Source organism: Caretta caretta, chromosome 3 (assembly GCF_965140235.1).
Source record: "Caretta caretta isolate rCarCar2 chromosome 3, rCarCar1.hap1, whole genome shotgun sequence".
Classification (NCBI taxonomy): Eukaryota; Metazoa; Chordata; order Testudines; family Cheloniidae; genus Caretta; species Caretta caretta.
The window spans coordinates 98,894,676-98,920,675 of record NC_134208.1 but is presented as its reverse complement, the minus strand read 5'-3'; the positions used below and the strand labels follow the sequence as shown (position 1 = coordinate 98,920,675).

Genomic DNA, 26,000 nt, shown 5'->3' with positions numbered 1-26,000 from the left:
TTGAAGATAGCTAGGAATGCTGGTAGCATAGGGTCTGAGGCAGGGCCAGCTCTAGGATTTTTGCTGCCCTAAGCAAAAAATTTTTGGCCGCTCCCACTTTTTTTTGTGCCCCCAACTCCGCCCCTTCCCAACCCATTCCCCAAATCCCCGGCCCCGCCTCCTCCCCCAGGCGTGCTGCATTCCCCCTTCCATTGCTTCCTGCGGCTCCCAAACCCCCCCCCCCCGCAACCTCCTGCCCTAGCTCACCTCCGCTCTGCCTGCTCCCCTGAACACGCCACCGCTCCGCTTCTCCCCCCTCCTTCTCAGGCGATGGAGAGGCAGGGTGTTCAGGGGAGCAGGCGGAGCAGAGGTGAGTGAGGGTGTGGGGGGGAGCGCAGGAAGTAGCGGGGGAGTAGAGGAACCGCTCCCTGCCCCAGCTCACCTCCACTCCACCACCGCCGCCTCCCCCGAGCGGGCTGCTGCTCGGCTTCTCCCTCCCTCCCAGGCTTGTTGGGCGATACAGCTGGGAGGAATGCGGGGAGAAGTGGAGCAGCCGCGGCGGCGGTGCACTCAGGGAAGCAGGCGGAGGCGGAGAAAGATAAGTCATTAGCAAGAATAATTCAAATGATGTAAGAAGGTAAAAGGCTTACGAGGGACAGGAATCTCCTGAGTTATATTTGCTAAGAAAGTGGAATCAACTTCACTTAGATCAGTGGCTCTGAACCTTTCCACATTACTGTACCCCTGTCAGAAGTCTGTGATTTGCTTGTGTACCAAGTTACACCTCACTTAAAATCTACTTTCTTACAAAATTGGACATACACATACAGAAGTGTCACAGAAAACCATTACTGAAAAGCTGCTTACTTTCTCATTTTTATCATATAATTATAAAATAAATCAATTGGAATATTATACTACTTACATTTCATATATAGAGCATTTCGTATATAGGGCAGTTTAAACAAGTCATTGTCTGTATAAAATTTTAGTACTTACTTTGTTAATGGTTTTTATTTAGCCTGTTGTAAAAGTAGGCAAATACCTAGATGAGTTGATATACTCCCTGGAAAAAAACAATGTACCCCCAGGAGTACATGTACCCCTGGTTAAGAAACACTTGACTTAGATGAAGAGGTGCTGTATTGAAGAATGAGGTGAAGGGAAGTCATTATTAAGTTATTGCTCCCACGTTCTCATTGGTATCGTGCTACAAGGTATCTAGGATGAAGCTGAGCATATGGGCAGAGAGCAAACTTTGGCATTAGCCATAGACTGCTTCTGTTGACCTAGAATTGCAGTTGATGTCCCTGGAAAATGGAGAACTTATGAGAGGTGCATCAGAAGAAAAAGCTTGCACAGAAAAGGCAGCGCCTTTAGTAAATATTAAGATTTATTCACCACAGGCGCTAATATGCAGAGATTTCTTAGTATTAGAATCTGGTGACAGTGATACAAGGAACATTTTGGTGGTGTTTGATTATTTTACTGGGTATGCCTATCCTACTAAAGATCAGACATCCAAAACACTTGCTGCTACTTTACAAGGAAACTTCCTCTGTCAGTATGGTTTTCCAAAAAGGTTACATAGTGATCAAAGAGCAGACTTTGAATTGGAGCGGATATCTGAGCTATGCACCCTACAGTGGGTTAAATGAAGAACTATGCCTTATCACTAAGGCTACGTTTTAGTCACGGGTATTTTTAGTAAAAGTCACGGACAGGTCACAGGCAGTAAACAAAAATTCACAGCCTCTTCTCCCCCCCACCCCCTCAGCAACAGAGTTTGGGTGTGGGAGGGGGCAGGAGGTTGGGGCATGGGATGGGGTGAGGCGGGCTCTAAGCAGTGCTTACCTGGGGTGCTCCCTGGAAGCGGCGACATCCCCCTCACTCCTCTGCTAGACAGAGGCGTGGCCGGCTTCACAGCTCCCATTGACTGGGAACTGCAGCCAGTGGGAGCTCCAGGGGCGGTGCCTGCAGGTAGAGGCAGTGCACAGAGCTGCCTGGCCATGTCTCCTCCTAGGACCTGAGCGAGGGGGATGTCGCTGCTTCCGGGGAGCCCCCCCAGGTAAGGGCCACTCAGAGCCCGCCTCACCCCAGCCCGTGCCCCAAACCCCTCCCACACCCAAACTCTGCTGTGGGGGAGGGGGGCATGGTGGCCCGAGACTGCCCCAGCAGCAGCCCGTGCAACTGGTGCAGCGGCTGTCTGAGCTGCCCCTGAGCCAGGTGCACCGGCTGCTGCAACAGTCATGGAGGTCACGGAAAGTCACAGAATCTGTGACCTCCATGAGAAACTTGCAGCCTGCCTTATCACCTATGAAGAAATTTTGTAGAGCAATTCAATAGAATGCCGTTAAGCCTGTTAGGGTAGTTAGAGAATTTAAAAAAAAACACCTCAGTGGAGAAAGTACGTCAAACCATTGATTCATGCTTACAATTATACCAGAAATGACAGAACTGGAGAGACTCCATATTTCTTAATGTTTGGCAGACAGCCATTATTGCCAATTGACTTGTGTTTTGGAATTAAGCTACAAGGCAAATCTGAAATAACTCATCAACAGTATGTGAAGTATCTTAAGAGAAAACTGAAGAATGTCAGTGCGTTGGCAAGAAAAGAATCGGAGAAAAGTCAGAAAGCTAACGAGGAGAAGGGACGCAAAAGTTATGATTTCACGAATCTGAAGGTGATAAGGTCCTCATTCACAATCTCTATTTAAGAGGGAATGTAAATTACTGGACAGATGGGATCCCCAGATACAAGTTTGTATTCCAATAACTGCAGGACGACCTTCGTGTTTACTTTGTGAAATCAGAAGATAGTGTTGCACCTGAAAGAATACAACATCATGATTTATTGAGGCCATATGGTTTTACTTCAGTTACAGAAAAAGATGAGCTTCAACATGACAGCAGTTCTGAAAGTAATTTATCGGGAGTCAGCTGGTGCAACTCTCAAAAAGAAAATCTCTTAGGATTAGAAGAATCTGAAAAAACTTTTGGATGGAAACCTGAAGCATCAGAATTTACTCCTGAATATTCTGCTTTTACATATGCAGTTGATGCTTGGTAACCAGATGCTGAAAGCACAGTATTAATGGACTTATATGATGCTGTACCATATGAGTAAGGGAATGACTGCCCAGATGTATTTGTAGAGTTCCCTTTGTAAAATCAAGATATATACCGAGTGAAGAATTGTCTGATGTTTCTGTTGCATTTCAAGTAAAAGAAGCAGATGCAGAACTCTCATCAGCTAAGAAAGTTGTAGCTGAGAATTTGCTCTGCAGGTTCACATATGCCAGTGAAATGTCAGGAATATGTGCATAGCCTCTCATGCGCCCTACCTATGATACAGTGGGGGTACAAATAATGGGTTCGTTAGCTTTACAATATTTAGAATATTAGCTGACATGGTAGGAACTCACCTGGTTGGTGGACATTTTATAGGAACATCAGGGATGACAGTGGTTCGGTAGGGGAGAATGTAACCTAAGCTTCTGTCACTGTTCCTTTAAATAATAGATTATTATTTGATTTATTGCCAAAACAGTGCAGCAGCTATCTACTGTCTCCAGTTTGGGACTAGCAGGGGGAAAAAAGTTCAGGAACCCTTGAAGCATTCTCAGTGGGGTATCTCCTAGGGTGGGGCCGTTTGCACCTCCAAGTGTTAAGAAAAAAAGAAGTGGTGGTGGGAAGGGCACTAAACTCTTCAGTTTGCTCAGATTGTGCTTATACGATAAGATTGTGCTTATATTTATGGGGAGCCTTAGTTAACCCTCAAATTGTCATTTTACAAGCTTAAAGATTTTTTGGGTAGCTTTACTACATTGTGGTGTCTTTATTCCAAACTAGAACAATTCAGGGTATGGGCATCCACAACTGTCCAAATATGCATATTTAGCATGTGGTGTTACCCACAGGTGAGAGTTCCGCGGTCGAACTGAACCCACTCACTATTCGTGCCGTAAAATGAAATTACTATGGTTACTTTTATAATCAAAGTTTAGTGTGTTACACAGACAAAAACGAACAACATTGTCTGGTCTCAGTTACAGGGGATTCTTCGGTTGGTTATTGTATATGGAGCTCTGAAGGGGGGAACAAATAATCTGGGGGGGGTGTGTTCAAAATGTATCAGGTGATTTGTGGGAGAAGCTGATCTGTTTGCCATTACTAGCAAGGGCTAAGTGAATCATTTTATAAATCTCAAATACTTTCAGAAGATTCTTGAGAAATATACAGGGTTTAATCTTCTTTCCATAACTTCCCAAGAGACCCACTCAAAAAACCGTAATCTGCTATTTGCATATAGGTGTAATTAGGAATTGTGAGTTTTTCTTTAACCCTTTAAGCCTGATGAGGAGTTTTAGCATTCTCATTTACTGTTGAGTCCCATAGCTGTCATCAAGAGAATAAGTAATTTAATTTCTGTTATCAGTTTCAGTGTCTTAAGGTTATGGAAATGAGTATGTGTTTCTTAGCCTGTTTTAATATTTTTCCAGTTGGATTAGTTGATAGTGCCTTAAAGATACTCTAAATGCAAATGCTGTCTCTTATGCTATACTTCCTATGTACCAATTGAGGGTCTAAATTCTATTTAGTATCAGAATAAATTCAAAATTATTTTATAGGAAATAGGTGGGATTTTTGTTAATGTGGTAAACAAGTGAAAAATTGTTTAACTAGTTTAAAATTATCTCTCAAGTTGTTTTTGGTCTCTAAAGACATGTTGAAAAATGGTTGCTTTCAGCTAAAATTAGTTATTTGTTCATGAAGAATAAGTGCTTTCTGCAGAGAAAAATAGTGAATGAATGCATTACATTTCTTAAATTTATTTCAGTATTTGTCTGGTTTGGGTGCACAGTCTTTCTATTAAGAGTGTTTTGGAACAGTCTAGTTTTAACTTCTAGAGTTAGGCAATTCATGTAAAATTGTGCATCTGTGTGTGTAGATAAATGTATGTATGGTGACAACAACTAGAGTTAAGGTTTAAACATTTCCATTCAGAAAGTTTTTTTTTTCCAGTTGCTTATAACTTTTGTCTAGTTTTCACCTTTTGGACTGAAATTCTTCCAGCCTTTTTTCCAAGTGAGGGGAATGTGTAATTTGTTTTGGTTTTGGAAACTTGAGCAAATAGGATTTTGCTTGTTTTGAAGAAGAAACCGTATGCAAAGAAAATACTTCTGACATAATTCATTAAAAAACAACAACCCCAAAACAAGAACAAAAAACCTCCTCTCACAGACAACCTTCCTCCTTCCAAAAACAAACAAACATTTCAGTCTTTTTAGAATAGTTCTAATACTTACCAGTTAATGCATGGAGATTTAAAAAAAAAATAAAAAATCTTTGGATAAGATGAAGCCTGATGAAAATCTGTTTTGTTTTGGCAGAGAGTGGTTTAAAAATCACAGTGCTGACACACTGATACTTTTAATAACTAGAAGTTTTTTCAAAATATTTTTCTGTGTTGAAGGTTTTTACAGCCCTGTCTCATTCACAACATTGAGTCAGTGCTCTGTAGGAAAGACTAAAGAATTCTGGCAAAGCCAGTTAAGCACTTCTTATTTAGAATTTTAAAAGCATAAATGCTTAATGAGGTTTTAAACCATTTAAATGAATGGGAGAAGATAGTATCTGCCTCATCCGAAGTGAGTGTATACACAGCCTAGGGTCCTGTTTTATCCATTGCTGTCCAAGAGATCTCAGATCATCTTCTCCACTGAAGACTTTTCAGTGATCATCCACACATTTGTCATTGCGAGGATTCCTACTGTCTTGTAAGGACCATGCAGAATCTCCAGTTGTTGCAAAAAGTATCTGTTTCCTGAGTGGTACATGCACACAATATCTGTGCTCAGTTCTCTGCACTGGCCATTTTTGAGTAAGATGCAATAATGAATTAACATTGAGTGGCTGAGGGTGGGGTGATATAGTTATTTCTCTATCTCTCCCACCACAGTAGTTAAGAGTATCTAGGAATCTCTTGCTGTCAGTGGTAAGTTTGTATTCTCTATATCTGATGGCTGATTCTCAGTCAGTGGCTTGTGCCTTGGAAATTGTCTCCTTCTGGTTACTTGTCAGAGCCAGAGACTTCTAGTTATCTGTCGGAACGCTTTTGCAATACACGCCTATTTTTAGAGCTAATCTGGAGTTTGATGGAAAGTGCAGTTTCTGAAAAATTGGGCAAGAACCTTACACAGCTTCGACCTTCCATGGGTCTGACCTCGGAGCATTCAGCATCCCCTTCCACAGCGTGTGCTTCCCACAGCGAGTCCGCCCTGGCGTGGCTCCTGGGGAAGCCAGAAGGCCCTGCACCCCAACTCCGTGGTCAGCAGTGACTCTCAGCCAGCCGATAAAACAGACGGTTTATTAGTCGACAGGAACACAGCATAGGGCAGAACTTGTTAGCACAGAAATCAGTGACTTTCAGCCAAGTTCATTTTGCAGGGAGGGGAGCCCAGAGCCAGGGCTCTGGTCCTCCTCCTGAGCCCCAAGCCAGCCGAGAATGACTCACTTCTAGGTTTTTTTGTTTGTTTTTTTTCCATCAGAAAAAACCCCGAAATGTTTTGTTTAGTGTTGGGTTGACCTGGATCAAAATGTTGGTTTGGTGAACTCAACTGAAGCCTTTCATTTCAGGTCAATTCATTAATCTGCGCCTATCTGAACTGTCTCGATGCCTTATTGGGAGTTGTCGTTTGGGTGCTGTATGCTGCTGTTTCTCAGTAAGGGCTGGGCTCCCTGTCTGGACTACGTCTGCTCTGATGTACGGCATGATTGTTCCTTGTAAACACAGAACAAATTCTACCTGTCTAGCAATACATCTTGAACAGACATTGACAGAAATGTTTTCATTAATTAAATAAAGAATGTCAGTTATCCCGAAAAAGGCTCCTAGAACAGATCTAGATTGAAAAATCAGATGTATGGTCACATTAGCCATGGAATTATATAATAAGTAGACTTTTTTTGTCCATTAGTTAATTGCAAAGGGGAAACTCGGCCAAGATATTTATAATGATAGATGACTCAGTCCTATGTTTAGGAAGTTTCCAAAATGTATTACTTATTCAATGCAGTCCTTTTAGAGATTCTCCCTGCCTTGGTAAAAATACAGAGGAGACCCAAGAAACTTTCCTGTACTCAAGGAAGAAACAGTAGGATCAGGCTTTGGGAAACCATGAAATAGGAAATGTGTTATAAATGCAATTTCAATCACATATTAGTTTATATTTTGATTTTTACACTTGTTGGAAAAAGTCTTATTTTTCCAGGAAACATCATCTTCAACTGAAAAAAGTAACAATTTGTTTTGGTATAAGAAAATGGGCAAAAAGAAGCAGTAATATATTTAAATTTGTATGTGCTAAAGTTCAGGAGGAATTGGATTTAATATACTTCTAAGTCTTACAAAATGGTTGGGTCTGCATCGTTTTGTTTTCAAAAGAGTGTACACAACTGCCACTCAAGCGTGTTTGTGTTTCGCTGGAAGTAACTCAGGTTGCTACTATTATTTAAAGCAGTCTTCTCTTGAAAAAGGTGATGGGAAAATGCTTAAACCTTGAAACATTGGCTGGATAAAGTAGTAGTTTGAGAATCATTGACCTAAATATCTGTCACTCTCTTTCCTACTGTTAGTGAGATGCACTTGCAGAAACTGATGCAATGTTTTCAATGCCAAATTCCGTATTTCTTTGCACTATAGTGATGTTAGCTTTTGAGTATTGGGAACAGTGCCATGACAAATAATGGATGCTCAAAGCTACAATGTACAGAGCTGTCATCTTCTTTACAGTGGGTCTGCCTGCCTCAAAGTAGTGTCAGTTTTTTCTTTTCTCTTTACATTCAAAAAACAAAGATCCTGTGGGGGGGAACCTGTACAGAGGGATTTGATATTAGTGGTGGATACAGCCTTTTCTGTAAAGGAGACGCTTGAGTTTTCTGGCCCTTTTCTCTATGGTCTGCTGGAAATAGGGTGACCAGATGTCCTGATTGTATAGGGACAGTCCTGATTTTTGGGTCTTTTTCTTACATAGGCTCTTATTACCCCCCCACCCCCTGTCGTGATTTTTCACATTTGCTGTCTGGTTACCCTAGCTGGAAAAGGCAACACAAAGGAGTATGCTTTAAAACCAGTGTCTTTTGCATAGACACTTCATTCACTGATTTTTTATTGTCACAGGTTTTTCAGTTTGTTGCAAGCTAGATATTTGCAACCATAGCAAAAAGTTAGGGTGAAAGGCCCAAACCAATAAACAGCCTAAAGAAGCTAAAATAACACACCTTATCCCATCCCCTAAAATCAAGGTCAAGAAACTCAAAACAGACATGCAGGAAAACTGGGCTATACAGCTTTAAATTTTTAAAGTTTTAGTTAAGAACATAACACAAGAACATAATGGCAATACTGGGTTAGACCAGTGGTCCATCTAGCCTAGTATCCTGTCTTATGACAGTGGTCGACACCAGGTGCTTCAGAGGGAATGAACAGAACAGGCAATCATAGAGTGATCCATCCCCTGTTGTCCACTCCTAGATTCTGGCAAACAGAGGCTAGGGACACTTCAGAGCATGATGTTGCATCCCTGCCCATCCTGGCTAATAGCCATTGATGGGACCTATCCTCCGTGAATTTATCTAGTTCTTTTTTGAACCCTGTTATAGTTATGGCCTTCACAACATCGCCTGGCAATGAGTTCCACAGGTTGACTGTGCATTGTATGAAGAAGTGCTTCATTGTGTTTGGTTTAAAACCTGCTGCCTATTAATTTTATTGGGTGACCCCTAGTTCTTATGTTATGTGAAGGAATAAATAACGTAAATAAGCCAGGATGGGCAGTGATGGTGTCCCTAGCTTCTGTTTGCCAGAAGCTGGGAATGGGCGACAGGGGATGGATCACTTGATGTTAACCTGTCCTGTTCTGTTCATTCCTTCTGGGGCACCTGGATTTGGCCACTGTCGGAAGACAGGATACTGGGCTAGATGGACCTTTGGTCGGACCCAGTATGGCCGTTCTTATGTTCACTTCCTTTTTCACTTTTTCCACGCTACTCAAGATTTTATAAACCTCTATCATGTTCCCTGGTGGAATAAGGGGAAAAGAAATTCTGTAGCTGCTGCAGCCAGTGGACTCAGAAATAGTTAGCAGGAGAGGCTCTACCTTTAGATGGCTCTAGGAAAGGAGATGTGTGTGACTTCTAATTTTTTTTTTTTTTTTTTTTTTTTTTACTGTTAGTAAAATTCTCTTAGCATGATTATGAACTGGGCAAGGTATGTGACACTCCTCATGGAATCATAGAAATGAAGGGCTGGAAGGGACCTTGAGAGGTCATTAGTCTAGCCCCCTGCACTGAGGCAGGACCAAGTAAACCAAGATCATCCAGGGATTTGGCCATCTTGTTCTTAAAACCCTCCAATGATGCAGATTCCACAGACTCCCTTGGAAAGCCTATTCCAGTGCTTAACTATCCTTGAAGTTAGAAAGTTTTTCTTAATATCTAACCTAAATTTCCCTTGTTGCAGATTACGCCCTTTAATATTTGTTCTACTGTCAGTGGACATGGAGAACAGTTGATCACCATCCTGTTTATAACAGCCCTGAACATATTGGAAGATTCTTATCAGGTCCCCCCTCAGACTTCTTTCTGAAGACTAAACATGCCAGTTTTTTGACCTTTCCTCGTAGATCAGGTTTTCTAAACCTTCTATCATTTTTGTTGCTCTCCTCTGGACTCTCTCTAATTTGTCCACTTTTTCCTAAAGTGTGTCACCTAGAATTGGAAACAGTGCTCCAGCTGAGGCCTCACCAGTGCTGAGTAAAGGAGGACATTTACTTCCCGTGCCTCACATATGTATAACACTGCTGGTAATACACCCCAGAATTATTTTAGCCTTTTTCACAACTGCATCTTATTGTTGAGTCATATTGAATTTGTGATTCACTATAACCCCCAAATCATTTTCAGCAGTACTATTGCCTAGCCAGTTATTTCCCACCAAATGAAATTATTGGGTAGGAGGTTTAAAACAAAAGGAAGTTCTTCACTCAGCGCAGTCAATCTGTGGAACTTCTTGCCTGAGGAGGTTGTGAAGGCTAGGACTATAACAGGGTTTAAAAGAGAACTGGAAAATTCATGGAGGTTAAGTCCATTAATGGCTGGTAGCCAGGATGGGTAAGGAATGGTGTGCCTAGCCTTTGTTTGTCAGAGGGTGGAGATGGATGGCAGGAGAGAGATCACTAGATCATTATCTGTTAGGTTCATTCCCTGTGGGGCACCTGGCATTGGCCACTGTCAGTAGACAGGATACTGGGCTGGATGGACTTGTGGTCTGACCCAGTATGGCCATTCTTATGTTCTTATATTCTTATAAACTCGATGACAAGTTCCCAGCACAGAAAAGTGCTCCTTTTTGCCCCTCAAAATTAATCAGTAGCAAGACGGGAGAAGTGCCCCAGAGATACTCACCAGCTAGCAAACTGCCTTTGTCTTGCCAGCTTCAGTATTGATCTGCAAAGACAATATATTTGGAGAACTCAAAGCACTCACTAGTACCTCTCCTTTCTTTGTTGTGCCAGTGTACGGTACTTTGACTTTGCTTTGAAGCGAGTTGTGGCATGATGGCTCAGCTGACCACTAGTTCAGGTTTCTCTGTTGAGATAAGTGGAGTATTCCATTCCACATCCATTGTAGCTTAACTTTCTGATAAATTATTTTAAGTCTATTTCTAAAACTCCCAATTTTTATCTATTGTGAATGTAAAAGAAAAAAAAAGTATCTCCCAGTTCCTTCCTGCATTCCTCCTCTCTCTGCTACCCCATTCTATGTCCTGTATCTTCTCTCTGCAGCAAATTCGGACTTTCTGTAGCAAATTAGTCTTGTCTTAATTTGCATCTCAACTCTGAGAAATTGGAAGGGAATAGCACAGCTATGTTTAAATTGGTGATTATGCTATTCTCTTTGATTTCCCGCAGCTTGTAAAGAAATTAAAACAAGGCAACAGCAATTCCTCAATGCTGTGAAGAAGGAATAGCACAACAGATGAGAACAGGAGGCAAAAATCTTTCTTGTTCAAACAAATTTCAGAGGCCTTTTGTATGGTTTCTTGCAATATTAATCTTGTTAACATTGACTATTTTTAATGTTTTCAGGAGAAATAGCTAAATTTCCAGGCATATTGAGATACAGGCGTGGTGATATAATTGTGCAAAGTATTTTGAAAATGAACCCGCTAACCTATTTCTAAATGCTGTCTTTAGACTAATGAGTGAGGATGCTCCTTAGCATTGATTTGGGCAAACCTTGTGTCATAAATATAAAGGGGAGAGTAACCACCTTTCTGTATACAGTGATATAAAATCCCTCCTGGCCAGAGGCAAAATCCTTTCACTTGTAAAGGGTTAAGAAGCTAAGGTAACCTCGCTGGCACCTGACCCAAAATGGCCAATGAGGGGACAAGATTCTTTCAAATCTGGAGCGGGGGACAAAGGGTTTGGTCTGTCTGTGTGATACCTTTGCCGGGAACAGATCAAGGATGCAAGTCTTCCAACTCCTGTAAAGTTAGTAAGTAATCTAGCTAGAAAATGCGTTAGATTTTCTTTGCTTTTTTGGCATGTGAAATTTGCTGTGCTGGAGGGAACGTGTATTCCTGTTTTTGTGTCTTTTTGTAACTTAAGGTTTTGCATCTGATTACCCTGTAAAGTATTTACCATCCTGATTTTACAGAGGTGATTCTTTTACCTTTTCTTTAAATAAAATTCTTCTTTTTAGAACCTGATTGATTTTTCATTGTTCTTAAGATCCAAGGGTTTGGGTCTGTGTTCACCTGTACCAACTGGTGAAGATATTATCAAGCCCTCCCCAGGAAAGGGGGTGTAGGACTTGGGGGGATATTTTGGGGGAAGATGTCTCCAAGTGTTCTCTTTCCCTGTTCTTTGTTTAAATGGCTTGGTGGTGGCAGCGTATCAGGTTTTTAACCTTAGCTGGTTCCCAAGGCAAGAAAGAAATCTGTACCTTAGGGAAGTTTTGACCTAAGCTGGTAAGAATAAGCTTAGGGGGTCTTTCATGCAGGTCCCCACAGCTGTACCCTAGAGTTCAGAGTGGGGAAGGAACCTTGACACCTTGTGTTTCCAATAGAATCATAGAGGATTGGGGTTGGAAGAGACCTCAGGAGGTCATCTAAGTCCAGTGGTTCCCAAACTTTAACAACCCGCGAACCCCTTTCACTAAAATGTCAAGTCTCGTGAACCCCCTCATAAAAATGAATATTTCTGGATTCAGCGTAAATTATAAAAGCAGTGATCTTGGAAATATAAAATGTATTTTTATGACATGCTTATTACACACTATTTATTATTATTTATCATTACAGTATTTTTATTACATTATGAAAACGGCAACACTTTCAAGATCTCACTTTTGTAGCTTGTATCAGCTTTGATTAAGCCTGTTATAAGACAAGGCTCCTATCAGAGGCGCCAGTAGAAAAAAAGGGGTTTGGGGACAAAGCCTGCATGCACCCCGGGGTCTGGGGAGCACCGCCGGAAAAGTGGGGGGTGGGCCACGCCGATGTGGGGGTGGTACGTGACCCTCATCACCCCCCCGTACTGGCGCCTCTGGCTCCTGTGTTTCATCAAGGAGTATCAGATGTGAAACAGCATGAAGGTATTTAAGAAGCCAACTCAAAGAGTTCCTCCTACACAATCATTCAGGTCTTGAGCAGTCCAGGCAAACAATGCATGTTATAACAAAGCTTAAACTTGTTCTTCATAATAACTTAAAAACAACACTAGCAACCTATTTAATTTTAAAAACAGCAAAAGATATCCACCTCCCTTTCTATTTTGTATAAGGAGTCTTGAAGTTTAAATCTCCTCAGTGTGATAGATATGCTTGCTTTGATCTGCTTAGCTCTTGGAAGTCCCTGGGGCTCCGGCCTGCTGGCCCCATGCTGCCCAGGGTCCCTATGGACAGCTCTGTCTGCCATTAGAGAATGTTTTCCTGAGAACCCCCTGTAAAATTTCATGAACCCCAGTTTGGGAGCCACTGATCTAGTCCAACTCCCTGCTCAAAGCAGGACCAGGACCAACACCAACTAAATCATCCCAGCCAGGGCTTTGTCAAAAACCTCTGAGGACGGAGATTCCACCACCTCCCTAGGTAACCCATTCCAGTGCTTCACCACCCTCCTAGTGAAATAGTGTTTCCTAATATCCAACCTAGACCTCTCCCACTGCAACTTGAGACCATTACTCCTTGTTCTGTCGTCTGCCACCACTGAGAACAGCCGATCTCTATCCTCTTTGGAATCCCCCTTCAGGTAGTTGAAGGCTGCTATCAAATCCCTCCTCATTCTTCTCTTCTGCAGACTAAACAAGCCCAGTTCCCTCAGCCTCTCCTCATAAGTCATGTGCCACAGCCCTCTGATAATTTTCGTTGCCCTCCACTGGATTCTCTCCAATTTGCCCACATCCTTTCTGTAGTGGGGGGCCCAAAACTGGAGACAATACTCCAGGTGTGACCTCACCAGTGCCAAATAGAGGGAAATAATCACTTCCCTCAATCAGCTGGCAATGCTCCTACTAATGCAGCTCAGTATGCCGTTAGCCTTCTTGGCAACAAGGGCACACTGCTGACTCATATCCAGCTTCTCATCCACTGTAATCCCCTGGTCCTTTTCTGCAGAACTGCCGCTTAGCCAGTCGGTCCCCGGCTTGGAGAAGTGCATGGGATTCTTCCATCCTAAGTGCAGGACTCTGCAGTTGTCCTTGCTGAACCTTATCAGATTTCTTTTGGCCCAATCCTCCAATTTGTCTAGGTCACTCTGGACCCTATCCCTACCCTCCAGAGTATCTACCACTCCTCCCAGCTTAGTGTCATCTGCGAACTTGCTGAGGGTGCAATCTATCCCATCATCCAGATCATTAATAAAGATGTTGAACAAAACTGGCCCCATGACTGACCCCTGGGGCACGCCGCTTGATACCGGCTGCCAACTAGATCTCGAGTAGTTGATCACTACCCACTGAGCCTGACAATCTAGCCAGCTTTGATAATCATGTCCACTGCTTTCCCCATATCCACAGAGCCAGTTATCTCATCATAGAAGGCAATCAGGTTGGTCAGGCATGACTTGCCCTTGGTGAATCCATGTTGACTGTTCCTGATCACCTTCCTCTCCTCCAAGTGCTTTAAAATGGTTTCCTTGAGGACCTGCTCCATGACTTTTCTAGGGACTGAAGTGGGGCTGACCGGTCTGTAGTTCCGCGGGTTCTCCTCCTTCCCTTTTTTAAAGGTGGGCACTACAAAGCTGCAGTGAGGGAATTTTGTTTCATTACTGCATAACTTGATGCCTCTTTGTATGCACCAGAGAATTGCATTGACCTTTTTGTCATTGTTCTACATTGAGGGTGGTTATATTATGGACCTTTAATTGACTTACAAATTGGAGGGAATACAGAGAAGAGCAGCAAAAATGATGCTGGTGTGGGATTGATTTGAGGGGAAATAAAAATTAAGTATGTATAACTAGGCAAATTAGTGCTTTAAATATGATGGGGGAGGAATATAACTGCCTACAAGTATTTAAGAGGCTGTAAACGCCAAGGATGCAGAGGGATGTGTAGAGAGATACCAAAGCAGTGAAGTGCAATAAAAGTCAGACTGAATACTGCTAACATTTTCATGACAGTGGGGTGTGATTGGCTTTGCAGTAGTCCTACAGGACAAGTGGTGACAGTCTCATCAGTTGGGGCTTATAAAAATGGCCTGACCAAACAAGAAAAAGATAGTGGAAACAGTCCCTCACAGGCCCGGGTATGAACAGATGACTTAATAGATAATATTCACCTCTCATTTCTGATAATATCATGCAAAGATGGAATTAGCGACTATGAAATTCAGGAAACAAAAAGGAACACACTCTTTAATGTTAACAGAGGCTGTCTTTGCTGCCAAGTGGGGTGTCTTTTACAGCAAGATAGCTAATGTGGGTTGGTTAAATGCACACTTTTTTTGACAGTGCAGACAAACGTTTTATGAATGAAACCATTCAACTGTCTCATATATAGTTCTGCTAACTACTGTATGTATAACTATAGCTCTAAATTCTCAAGTTTGAAAATTGGCACTGCTAATTTTATTACTCTTATGGATTGGTAGTCATATGATCTTGACCATACTTCATATTTCTGTCAGGTGCAATAATGGTTTTTGTACTGCTTCTTGATTTTCTGTCCTCTCATTACTCCTTTGTTTAACATAGGAGATAGGATTGGAAGGACTAGGTCAGTGTGTCCAGTCCCCTGCTATTGCAGGCAACGCCGTTATATAATCCTGTTCATAAATTTATCAAGTTCAATTTTAAGACAAGTTAAATTGTTTACACCCATTACTTCTACTGGGAAGCTGTTCCAGAATCTTAGTCTAATTTCCAGACTAAATTTATTATATCATTTTATACCCATTTTGTCTTGTGCCAATATTGTCCTTTACTTTGCATAGCTCTTCTCCCTTCCTGGTGTTCACTCTCCTCAGATGCATTTATAGAGAGCAATCACATCCTTTCTTAGCCTTCGTTTTGTTAGGCTAAACCAGCCAAGCTGTTTTGTCTCCTCTTGTAAAATATGCTCTAATCAGTAGTTAATATTGGTATAATCTGTCTGTTATTTAAAGTGATAATCTGAGGTATATCCTCTCCTCCCTTGCTTTACTAGTTTCACACGACTGCCAGTAATTGTGGCCATTATTCATCGCCCAGTTTATTGGTCAGCAATGTTAACTGGTCCTGTTAAATGTGCCATTTTTTTTTATTAAAAGCAGTAATGACCTAAAATCTATTGACTTGGTAGTGCTAAGATACTCTTAGTTTAACTTTCAAAGTAAGGTGTGTACAACTGTGCATAGGAACACCGTATGCAATTACAAATAGATTATTTGCCCCTGCACAGGGCCAGCTAGGTATCTTATTGGACCTGGGGACATGCAAATGCCTGACTTATTCAGGTGCACTAATCTGCAAGTGCAGTTGAATGTACATAACTTCAGAAATCTCATAATTTGTGTGTAAACAGTATATGGGAGGCAGGGTGGATTTGATTTAAATCAAATTGTGCATTTTTGCTGGTTGTTATAATCTTAATATGTATTCTTCATGTAGGTTTCATTTTTAGAAGGTACACACTATACATTTTTAAACAGTGATGTATTTCAGATTAGTTTTACAGATATATCAGAAAATGAATGATTGTTTAGTTATTTCATTTTCCAAAGGTAATTGAAGCAGATATTTATGAAGTCATTGGGAGGTGAACTATCTCCAATTCAAGAGGTTAATCATTAATATTTGGAGGATTTTCTTGCCGTGTTGTATTAGGAGGAGAACATCACCAGACAGACATTTAAATTGTTTTATTTAACTAAAACAACAATGTTTAGTATTCTGGATTTTTTTCTTCAGCAGCAAACATACAATATTTTAACAAAACAAGCATATCATAGAATCATAGAATACCAGGGTTGGAAGGGACCTCAGGAGGTCATCTAGTCCAACCCCCTGCTCAAAGCAGGACCAGTCCCCCCCAATTTTTGCCCCAGATCCCAAATGGCCCCTTCAAGGATTGAACTCACAACCCTGGGTTTAGCAGGCCAATGCTCAAACCACTGAGCTATCCCTCCCCCCCAAATATGTAATATATATAAATATATAACCCCCATATGTCCCTTGCTTCTCACATTTATCTCTAGACTTCTTCTCCTTGTCCAGATCTATTCCACACCCAACAATCTTCTATTCATTGAACTTTTTGAAACTTTGCACTTTTAGAGAGAGGTAAGGGATTGATTCTGTGTACACAAATTTGCAGCGGAACAATAGAGTTGAGGTCTGTTATTTCTCACCACTATATATTATTTATTTATTTTCAAACATTTTTGCTGTTAACAAGCATGTTACCTCTGGAGACACAAATCCAGTTTGAGAACTGCAAAACTAAGCATTTCTGATGGTGTCTTCTAAACTGAGCACTGAGTCCCACTGGGTAGATAGAAAGATTAACCTAACTAATCTATACAGAAGCCTTTGGAACCTCTAATCCATGAACAATTGAAACTCATTTACAAAACTTTTCTTAAACATTACTTTAACATTTCTTCAACATTTCTCATACTATAGAATTAGAGTTTATAATCCCTATTCCATGATGAGATACCTTTGAGCTATAATGTATCCTAATTAAAATGATGTTTAGATAGGTTTTTTTCTCAAAAAGCATTTTATCAAAAAAATCCAATTTCAATTTAAAAAAAATCTGATCTAAAAAAAAATCATAGGTTTTTACCCATCCTGGGAGGAGGTGAGTGGGGAGTGAATTGTTTATTACCTACTCAGCAAAGTCCACTTCTTAGATATATGATAAAAGAATGAAATGATGTGTTAATAGTTAGTTTAAAATATTTTTTTTAAAAACTGCTACAGTTATCTTCTTTTCTAACACAATTACAATTAGTTGCACTTCATAACTGCTGAAGCTTGTGAAATGTATATTTCTGCATAGGTGTAAAGTGCCCTGATTCTGCAAGCATGTATATGTGCATTTTACACGCTTGGGTAGTCTTATTGACTTCTTGTGTGTGTTTTGTTGTCTTCACTGAGGGCTGCCCATGTGGGTTAAGTTTAGGGTTGCCACCTTTCTAATTGCTGGTAACTGGATCCCTGAGGCCCTGCCCCTGCTCTGCCTCTTCTCCCCCCCAAAACCCTCCCCAGGCCTTCCCCCCCCCCCTCACTCACTCCTCTTTTCCATTCCATCTCTTCCCCCAAGCTGGTTTCCCTCTGCTTCAGGGCTGATACGGGAGCTGATGCAGCATGACAAGGAGTCTGCCTGCAGGTAGAAGGCAACCCTGGCTGAGCAGGGGCTGGTGCAGGTTAATTACCCAGCGCCTTTCCTGACCCTGGGGTAGCCACTCTTTTGGTGTCCGGTCAGTACTTCTGTCTGGACATTGCCAGGTCCTCTTTTTGACTGGACTTTCCAGTTGAAAACTGGGCATTTGGCAACCCTAGTAAAGTTAAGCACATACATGAGTGCTTGCAGGATTGGGGTCCTACAGTTCATCTGCATCTGCCAATAGCGTGATCCTGCGCCAGCCAATCATGTTCCAAGTTGGTGAATTAATGATTTCTTTACAACCACATTAGATGCATTTTAATAGACTTGTAATTATAAACCTTTTGTGTAGGACAGCTAATATCTGTTGGCATTGTACAAAAATAGTAGTCTCCATACAGAATAAATTATTGGAATGTGGATCTATGTTGCATATTGTTTTTTAAACGTTGCAACCCATTGCCTTAAAAATTAACTTAGGGTAATATCTACTGTTTAAGTTTAACCTTGTCTTCTTAAGGCAGTGTGTTTTTTGGTTTTTTTTATATTCAAACCAGGAATCAATGCCAATGTAAACGCAATATAATTTGTCACCTTTGCAATATAAGAATATTTAAAACCGATATCGTCAGCAACATTTTTCAAAGATATAAATTTGATGAGGCGTTTACATTGGCATTGATTCCTGACTTGAATTTCAGTTTCCTTGGAGCAATTTAGGAAGTGGCGGTTGGAAGGTTCTGCATTCTCATGGGATAAAGTCTGTTAAAAAAGGGGGGAAATAAGTAGTTTGCAAAATGTTGAACAGATGTTTTGGCTTTGTGACAAATGGTTACAAGTGCTGTCTGGAGCATTTCATGTTGTGCTGGAGGACAAACATATGTAGATAAATGCAAATTTGGTTTTAAGTACTGTTGAATGCTGAAAAATGAAGCTAAGAAGAGTACTATACAATATCTATATGCAGAAAGATTGTATGACTTTGGAATTTCCAAAGACTAACGGAGGGCTTCTTAATACTGAAGAGGACAAACAGTTAATATATTTTGGGTTTTTCATAGGGCTCTTGATTAATCGCAGTTAACTCATGCGATTAAGTAAAAAAAATAAATCATGATTAAAAAAATTAATTATGATTAATCACACTGTTAAACAATAGAACACCAATTGAAATGTATTAAATATTTTGGATGTTTTTCTACATTTTCAAATATATTGCATTTTGTGTAATTGAAATCAAAATGTATATTATTTTTGATCATCATTTTTACAGTGCAAATATTTGTAAACAAAAGAAATAGTATTTTTCATTTTACCTCATACAAGTACTGTAGTGCAATCTCTTTGTCATGAAAGTGCAACTTACAAATGTAGATTTTTTTTTTTGTTAGATAACAGCACTCAAAGACCAAACAATGTAAAACTTCAGAGCCTACAGGTCCACTCAGTCCTACTTCTTGTTCAGCCAATCACTAAGACAAACAAGTTTGTTTACATTTATGGAGATACTGCTGCCCTCTTCTTCTTTACAATGTCACCAGAAAGTGAGAACAAGCATTGGCGTGGCACTTCTATAGCCAGCATTGCAAGGTATTTATGTGCCAGATATGCTGAACATTCGTATGCCCCTTCATGCTTCGGCCAACATTCCAGAGGACGTGCTTCCATGCTGATGATGCTCGTTAAAAAAATAGTGTTAATTAAATTTGTGACTGAACTCCTTCGGAGAGAGAATTGTATGTCCCTGGTTCTGTTTTACTCACATTCTGCGATATTTTTCATGTTATAGCAGTCTTGGATGATGACACAGCACATGTTGTTCATTTTAAGAACACTTTCACTGCAGATTTGACAAAACGCAAGGTACCAGTGTGAGATTTATAAGGCTAGCTATAGTACTCGACCCAAGGTTTAAGAATCTGAAGTGCCTTCCAAAATCTGAGAGGGACGAGGTGTGGAGCATGCTTTCAGAAGTCTTAAAAGAGCAACACTGATGCGGAAACTACAGAACCAGAACCACCAAAAAAGAAAATCAACTCTCTGCTGGTGGCTACTGACTCAGATAATGAAAATGAACATGTCTGTCCGCACTGCTTTGGATCGTAATTGAGCAGAACCCGTCATCAGCATGGATTCATGTCCCCTGGAATGTTGGTTGAAGCATGAAGGGACATATGAATCTTTAGAGCATCTGTCATGTAAATATCTTACGATGCCGGCTACAACAGTGCTATGAGAACGCTTATTCTCACTTTCAGTTGACATAAACGACGGGCAGCATTATCTCCTGCAAATGTAACCAAACTTGTTTGTCTAAGTGATTGGCTGAACAAGACGTAGGACTGAGTGGACTTGCAGGCTCTAAAATTTTACATTGGTTTATTTTTGAATGCAGTCTTTTTTTTTTAAAACATAATTCTACATTTGTAAGTTCAACTTTCATCATAAAGAGATTGCACTACAGTACCCTCTTTTGTTTTTTACAGTGCAAATACTTGTAGTCAAAAATAAATATAGTGAGCAATGTACACTTTTTATTCTGTGTTGTAATTGAAATCAATATATTTGAAAATGTAGAAAACATCCAAAAATATTTAAATAAATGATATTCTATTATTGTTTAACAGTGCAATTAATCACATGATTAATCACGGTTAATTTTTTAATCGCTTGACAGCCCTTATTTTTTATTACAAGTACTATAACTACTTGTACCAAAGATGAGTTATGTATGACTTGGTTTGATACTTTTGCTTTTCAGTTTTTACCTTTTTGCTGAATAGGCAGCAAACTACAGTTCTCTCCTAAGCTCAGTTTGTTCCACTGGGTGTGTAAGTAAAGTCAGAAAGGGTTTGATCTGCTCCTATGCGGTAGCTATCAGAATGCTTAATAAAACCTCCATTCTCCTGGAAAAACGGTGATGGTTTGCCCATCATTTAAAAGTATTTGTAAAGTAAATGTAATTACGGAAGGCATTTTGTTAAAGGCAAGTTCAACCCCTATAGTTGGCTGAAGGAGTCTTTGTGCTAGTGTTGTAGAACAGAATCTTAATGTATTTTTTGCTTTCTTACTTCTAATCCTAAATTAGCAAAAGAAATGGCAGTGAACACATTACAGGCCAAATGAGTAGTAGTAATCACCAAAGCTGTGACAATAAGTTATGTCAAACTGCACTAACCAGAAACCACCAATGATTTCAACAGTATCTCTGAGCTAAAAGGTAGGTTCCAAATAGTTTTTTGAAGTTTACTCTAGAGACAACAGGCATAACAGCTGAATGCCAGTGAGTCCATTATAGTAACAATGCTAGGAACCATCAATGCACAATTGTCTATCAATTTTAAACCATAATTGTTGGAGAGTTATAATAATAATGAACTTAAATATCCTAGTACCTTTCATTTCATTTTTAAAAATGAGCAGTAACAGTGAAGGAGCTGGCAATTAGCCAATGAAATTTTGCCAAGTTGCCTGTAAAGAGATCATAATGGCGGGTTCTACATGGGTAATCAAATATAAACTGGGCACTGAAGCTGTATCAAGTATACAACTTTTTTTAAAAAGGGTTTTTATTCCTAGATCAATTAACAAAATAATAATTAAAAAACATGAGTAACATAGCTTTGTAAAAACTAATTTATTTGAGTCTGTAAAACATTTGCTTTCTATTTTGTTAGCGAATAATTGTGCAGTGCGGAATTGCTATGCAAGTCAGTGGAAAGTTTTATCAAATGAGTCAAATGCTGATTTTACTATCCCATTTACACACAAACATTTTTATTTCCTGTCATGGATATAGGGGGAAGGGTAGCAACCTTTATGTATGCAGTAGCAAAAAATCCCTCTTTGGCAGCTTTACTGGATTGTCTTACCTCGTAAAGGGTTAAGCAGTTCAAATAACCAAGGTGGCACCTGACCAGAAGGACCAATGAGAAAAAATGATAATTTCAAATCTTGGGGGGAAGGATTTGTTTTTGTTCTGTGTTGTTCCCTCTCTGGACGGAGGGAGAAGCCAAGCAGGTGCAATATCTCATGAAAATATACCTGGAAATAATCCATCTGAAACCACAGAAACTGACAGGTTTCAGAGGAACAGCCGTGTTAGTCTGTATTCGCAAAAAGAAAAGGAGTACTTGTGGCACCTTAGAGACTAACCAATTTATCTGAGCATGAGCTTTCGTGAGCTACAGCTCACTTCATCAGATGTATACCGTGGAAACTGCAGCAGACTTTATATACACACAGAGAATATGAAACAATACCTCCTCCCACCCCACTGTCCTGCTGGTAATAGCTTATCTAAAGTGATCAACAGGTGGGCCATTTCCAGCACAAATCCAGGTTTTCTCACCCTCCACCCCCCCACACAAATTCACTCTCCTGCTGGTGCTAGCCCATCCAAAGTGACAACTCTTTACATAATCAAGTCGGGCTATTTCCTGCATAGATCCAGGTTTTCTCACATCCCCCCACCCCCATACACACACAAACTCACTCTCCTGCTGGTAATAGCTCATCTAAACTGACCACTCTCCAAGTTTAAATCCAAGTTAAACCAGAACATCTGGGGGGGGGGGGGGTAGGAAAAAACAAGAGGAAACAGGCTACCTTGCATAATGACTTAGCCACTCCCAGTCTCTATTTAAGCCTAAATTAATAGTATCCAATTTGCAAATGAATTCCAATTCAGCAGTTTCTCGCTGGAGTCTGGATTTGAAGTTTTTTTGTTTTAAGATAGCGACCTTCATGTCTGTGATTGCGTGCAAGGAAGTGCATTAGGTTATCTTTCGTTTTGGCTTGTGAATTTTCCTGTGCTACAGAGGTAGTTTTATTCCTGTTTTTGTAACTGTGAAGCTGAGCCCAGAGGGGAATCCTCTGTGTTGAAATTTTTTTTTTACCTTCCATCCTGATTTTGTAGGTGTGATTCTTTTTTTTTTCTTTATAAATAAAGTTCTTCTTTTAAGGACCTGATTGATTTCAGTGTCCTGAAGACAAAGGGTCTGGTCTGTGCTCACATTGCCAAGGCAACTGGTTGGTAGTTTATGCTCAAGCCTCCCCAGGAAAGAGGGTAAAGGGGCTTGGGATGTTTTGTGGGGATAGGGATTCCAAGTGACCCTTCCCTGAATTTTTGTGTAAATCGCTTGGTGGTGGCAGTAATACCGTCCAAGGACAAGGAAAGGAATTTGTGCCTTGGGGAATTTTTAACCTAACTTGGTAGAATATAAGGTTAAGGGGGTCTTTCGTGTGGGTCCCCACATCTATACCCCAGAGTTCAGAGTGTGTGTGGGGGAAACCCTGACATGGTAGTAGCGGTAGGATCATTTTGAACCAGAAGCACAGACCTCAGGATTTTAAAAGGACACATTTTTCCTTTTGGGTGCTTGAAAACCAGGGAGGGATACTTTTTTTATTTTTTTTTTCCAGGTGAGAGCAGCTGGAGTTATTTTTTTTGCCAGAAGGCAAAGTAGTTAAGCTGCAACAAGAAAATTCACAAGCCAAAACAAAAGATCACTTAACGTATTTCCTTGCACTCCTAACAGTTTCTGTGGTTTCAGATGGATTATTTCAGGTATGTTTTCAGGCAATATTGTACTGGCTTGGCTTCTCCCTCCTTCCGGAGAGGAAACAACACAAAACAAAAACAAATCCTTCCCCTCCCGGATTTGAAAGTATCTTCTTTTCTCATTGGTCCATCTGGTCAGGTGCCACCTAGGTTATTTGAATTGCTCAACCATTTACAGGTAGGGCAATCCAGTACAGCTGCCAAGGAAGGATTTTATGCTACTGCATACATAAAGATTACTACCCTTCCCCCTATATTCATGACATTTCCACTGATCAATAACTTATCAACAATTTATTGTTCCTGTAGCTCATGTGCATTTTCAAAAACCTCCACACAATGCCTCCTGGCGTATAGTGTAATTTATTTTACTTACATCATACACCTGACTGCTCCAAAGAGCGCTTTTGCTTACTAAAAATTGTCACAGTTGCTCCACTAATTACTAACAATAGGCTTGATTTTGCAGCCCTTACTGTTTGCAAGAATTTAGTCACACAAGGAATGTGGCTTTGGGGCTCTTAGTGTGAATAAATGCTCACAAATGTGAGTAACGGTTGCACGATCTAGCTCAATATAAGGTCATCTTTCAGTGTCATTGCTCTATAGGAACACGTGTAGGAAAATTAAGGCATTTTATGTGGTTTAACAATATTTCATATTTATTCATAGGGGTAAAGAGTCCAAAATGCATTTTAGTACAAACATTAAACCTTCAACCCTGACAAAAATCAGCCCTGGAGAGAGCATTTTCTGTCCTCACAAAGCAACTTAAATATTTTTGGGATGATGGCATGTATATTGTACTCTGAAAAGATGCACCGCCTCACTTTCTCTGTTTGTATGTAGAGTCCTGTCTGCTTCCTTTATTGACATGTTTTGCTACTTTTAATACCAGTTATTGTTAGCTTTTCTGAGCCAATAGGGCCAGGAGAGACTGAGGTGGTGTCTCTCTCTCGAGAATCATCAGAATAATTCGAGTTGCAATTGAGGGCCAAGTTCTGGTTGCATTGTGGCTTTGGAACCCCATTGTGTCACACAGGTGTAATGGAGAGTGTAATTTGGACTGCAAAACCTTTTTTCTGGTAATGTATGTGATCCCAGGTTGAGATGCTGAGGTATTAATTACAAAAAACATATTTATACTTGTAAATTGAGCAAATTTTGACCTGGCAGTCCAGAGATGATATAAACTTAGAACCCCACAGTGCCATTTTTAGTTTCTTTAGAGCAGAATGGGACCTTAAAATAACTGAGATCTGTAAAGCCTTTCATCCCAAAGGATCACAAAGTACTTCAGAAACCATTATACAAACTGAATGTATGGTTCACTTAACTCTCCACTGAAACACAGCCATCTCTGGCATGAAATGTAGCAGTTCTTAAACAGGCAAAAAGAGTGCTACCCAAAAGTATAAGATAGGAAATAGAAAAAAGATTCCTGTATCCATTTGAAACTGCTGGGAAAATTCAGCAAGGCAGAATGGCCCATATCCGTTAAAACTGGGCCTTAAATGCTTAAATCCCTTTGTCTCCCAAATCCCAGATTTAGGATGGAATATGGGATATTTTCATGTGGGGTTCTCTCAGTATCTCTTGTTGAAGCCATTCCTCTTTGTGTTAATAATTACTCATTGGACAAGAGATAGTGAGAATGACTCTGTAGCCCAGTGGTTAGGGAACTTACCTGAGGGGTGGGAAAGCCTGGTTCAAATCCCTTCTCTTCATGAGGCAGAGGCAGGAATTTGACGTGGGGTCTCCAACATCCGAGATGAGTACCATTAACTACTGGGCTAAAGGTTATAAGGGTGACCATCCACCCACCTTAGTTGTTTTGTGTGGAGTTAAGAATGTGTTGCTGCCATTATTGCAAGAACTAGCTTAGGTGCCTAAGGTGCCTGACTCCAGGAAAGTGTTCCCAGCTGTGGATTGCAGGCACAGATAGATGCCACCCTATAGCCCGGATTTAGGCACCTGATGCTGTTAGATGGGTGGGCCTAGCTTACATAGCACCCCCGCCAAGTGTGCTGCCTTTAGTGGATCGCATTCCCAAGTGCCTCTCTTTTCCCATGTTTGTACAGACTGCCTAAGTGGCTAAGTCAGCGGATTCCCCTGGGTGGCTAGCAGCCTAAATTCCTTTGAATCTGTTGCTACTCCTGTAGTCTCAATATTTGGTTTGCATTGTATTTTAAATATATTTGAACATTAGTGCCTGCCAGCCAATGTATCTTCTTTCCCTCTTTTTTAGAGTGAGCTGTTTTGAATCCTTGCATTTATCTATCTTCAACTCTTTGTCTCTTCTAGGATCATGCATGATAGTGGATTCCTCAGACCATGATCCTGGAGAAAAGGCTCGACTTCAACTTCCTACGATGAAGGAAAATGACACTCACTGCATTGATTTCAGTTACCTTTTATATAGCAAGAGTGGAGCGAACCCTGGAACCTTGAACATCTTAGTTAGGGTGAACAAGGGACCTCTTGCTAATCCCATTTGGAATGTGACAGGCTCTACTGGCAAGGACTGGCTTCGAGCTGAGCTGGCTGTCAGCACCTTCTGGCCAAATGAATATCAG

The 26,000-nt window shown here is 40.6% G+C and overlaps 1 protein-coding gene across 14 annotated transcripts in view; it reads left to right on the top strand.

Moving 5' to 3' along the window:
- Positions 1–26,000, top strand: part of PTPRK (protein tyrosine phosphatase receptor type K) — a 615,152-nt gene that overhangs the window by 177,596 nt on the left and 411,556 nt on the right. For all 14 annotated transcript variants that reach the window (XM_048844583.2, XM_048844582.2, XM_048844592.2 and 11 more), the window contains exon 3: positions 25,729–26,000. In XM_048844583.2, the coding sequence (XP_048700540.2) occupies positions 25,729–26,000 (272 nt within the window). The remainder of the gene's footprint in view (positions 1–25,728) is intronic.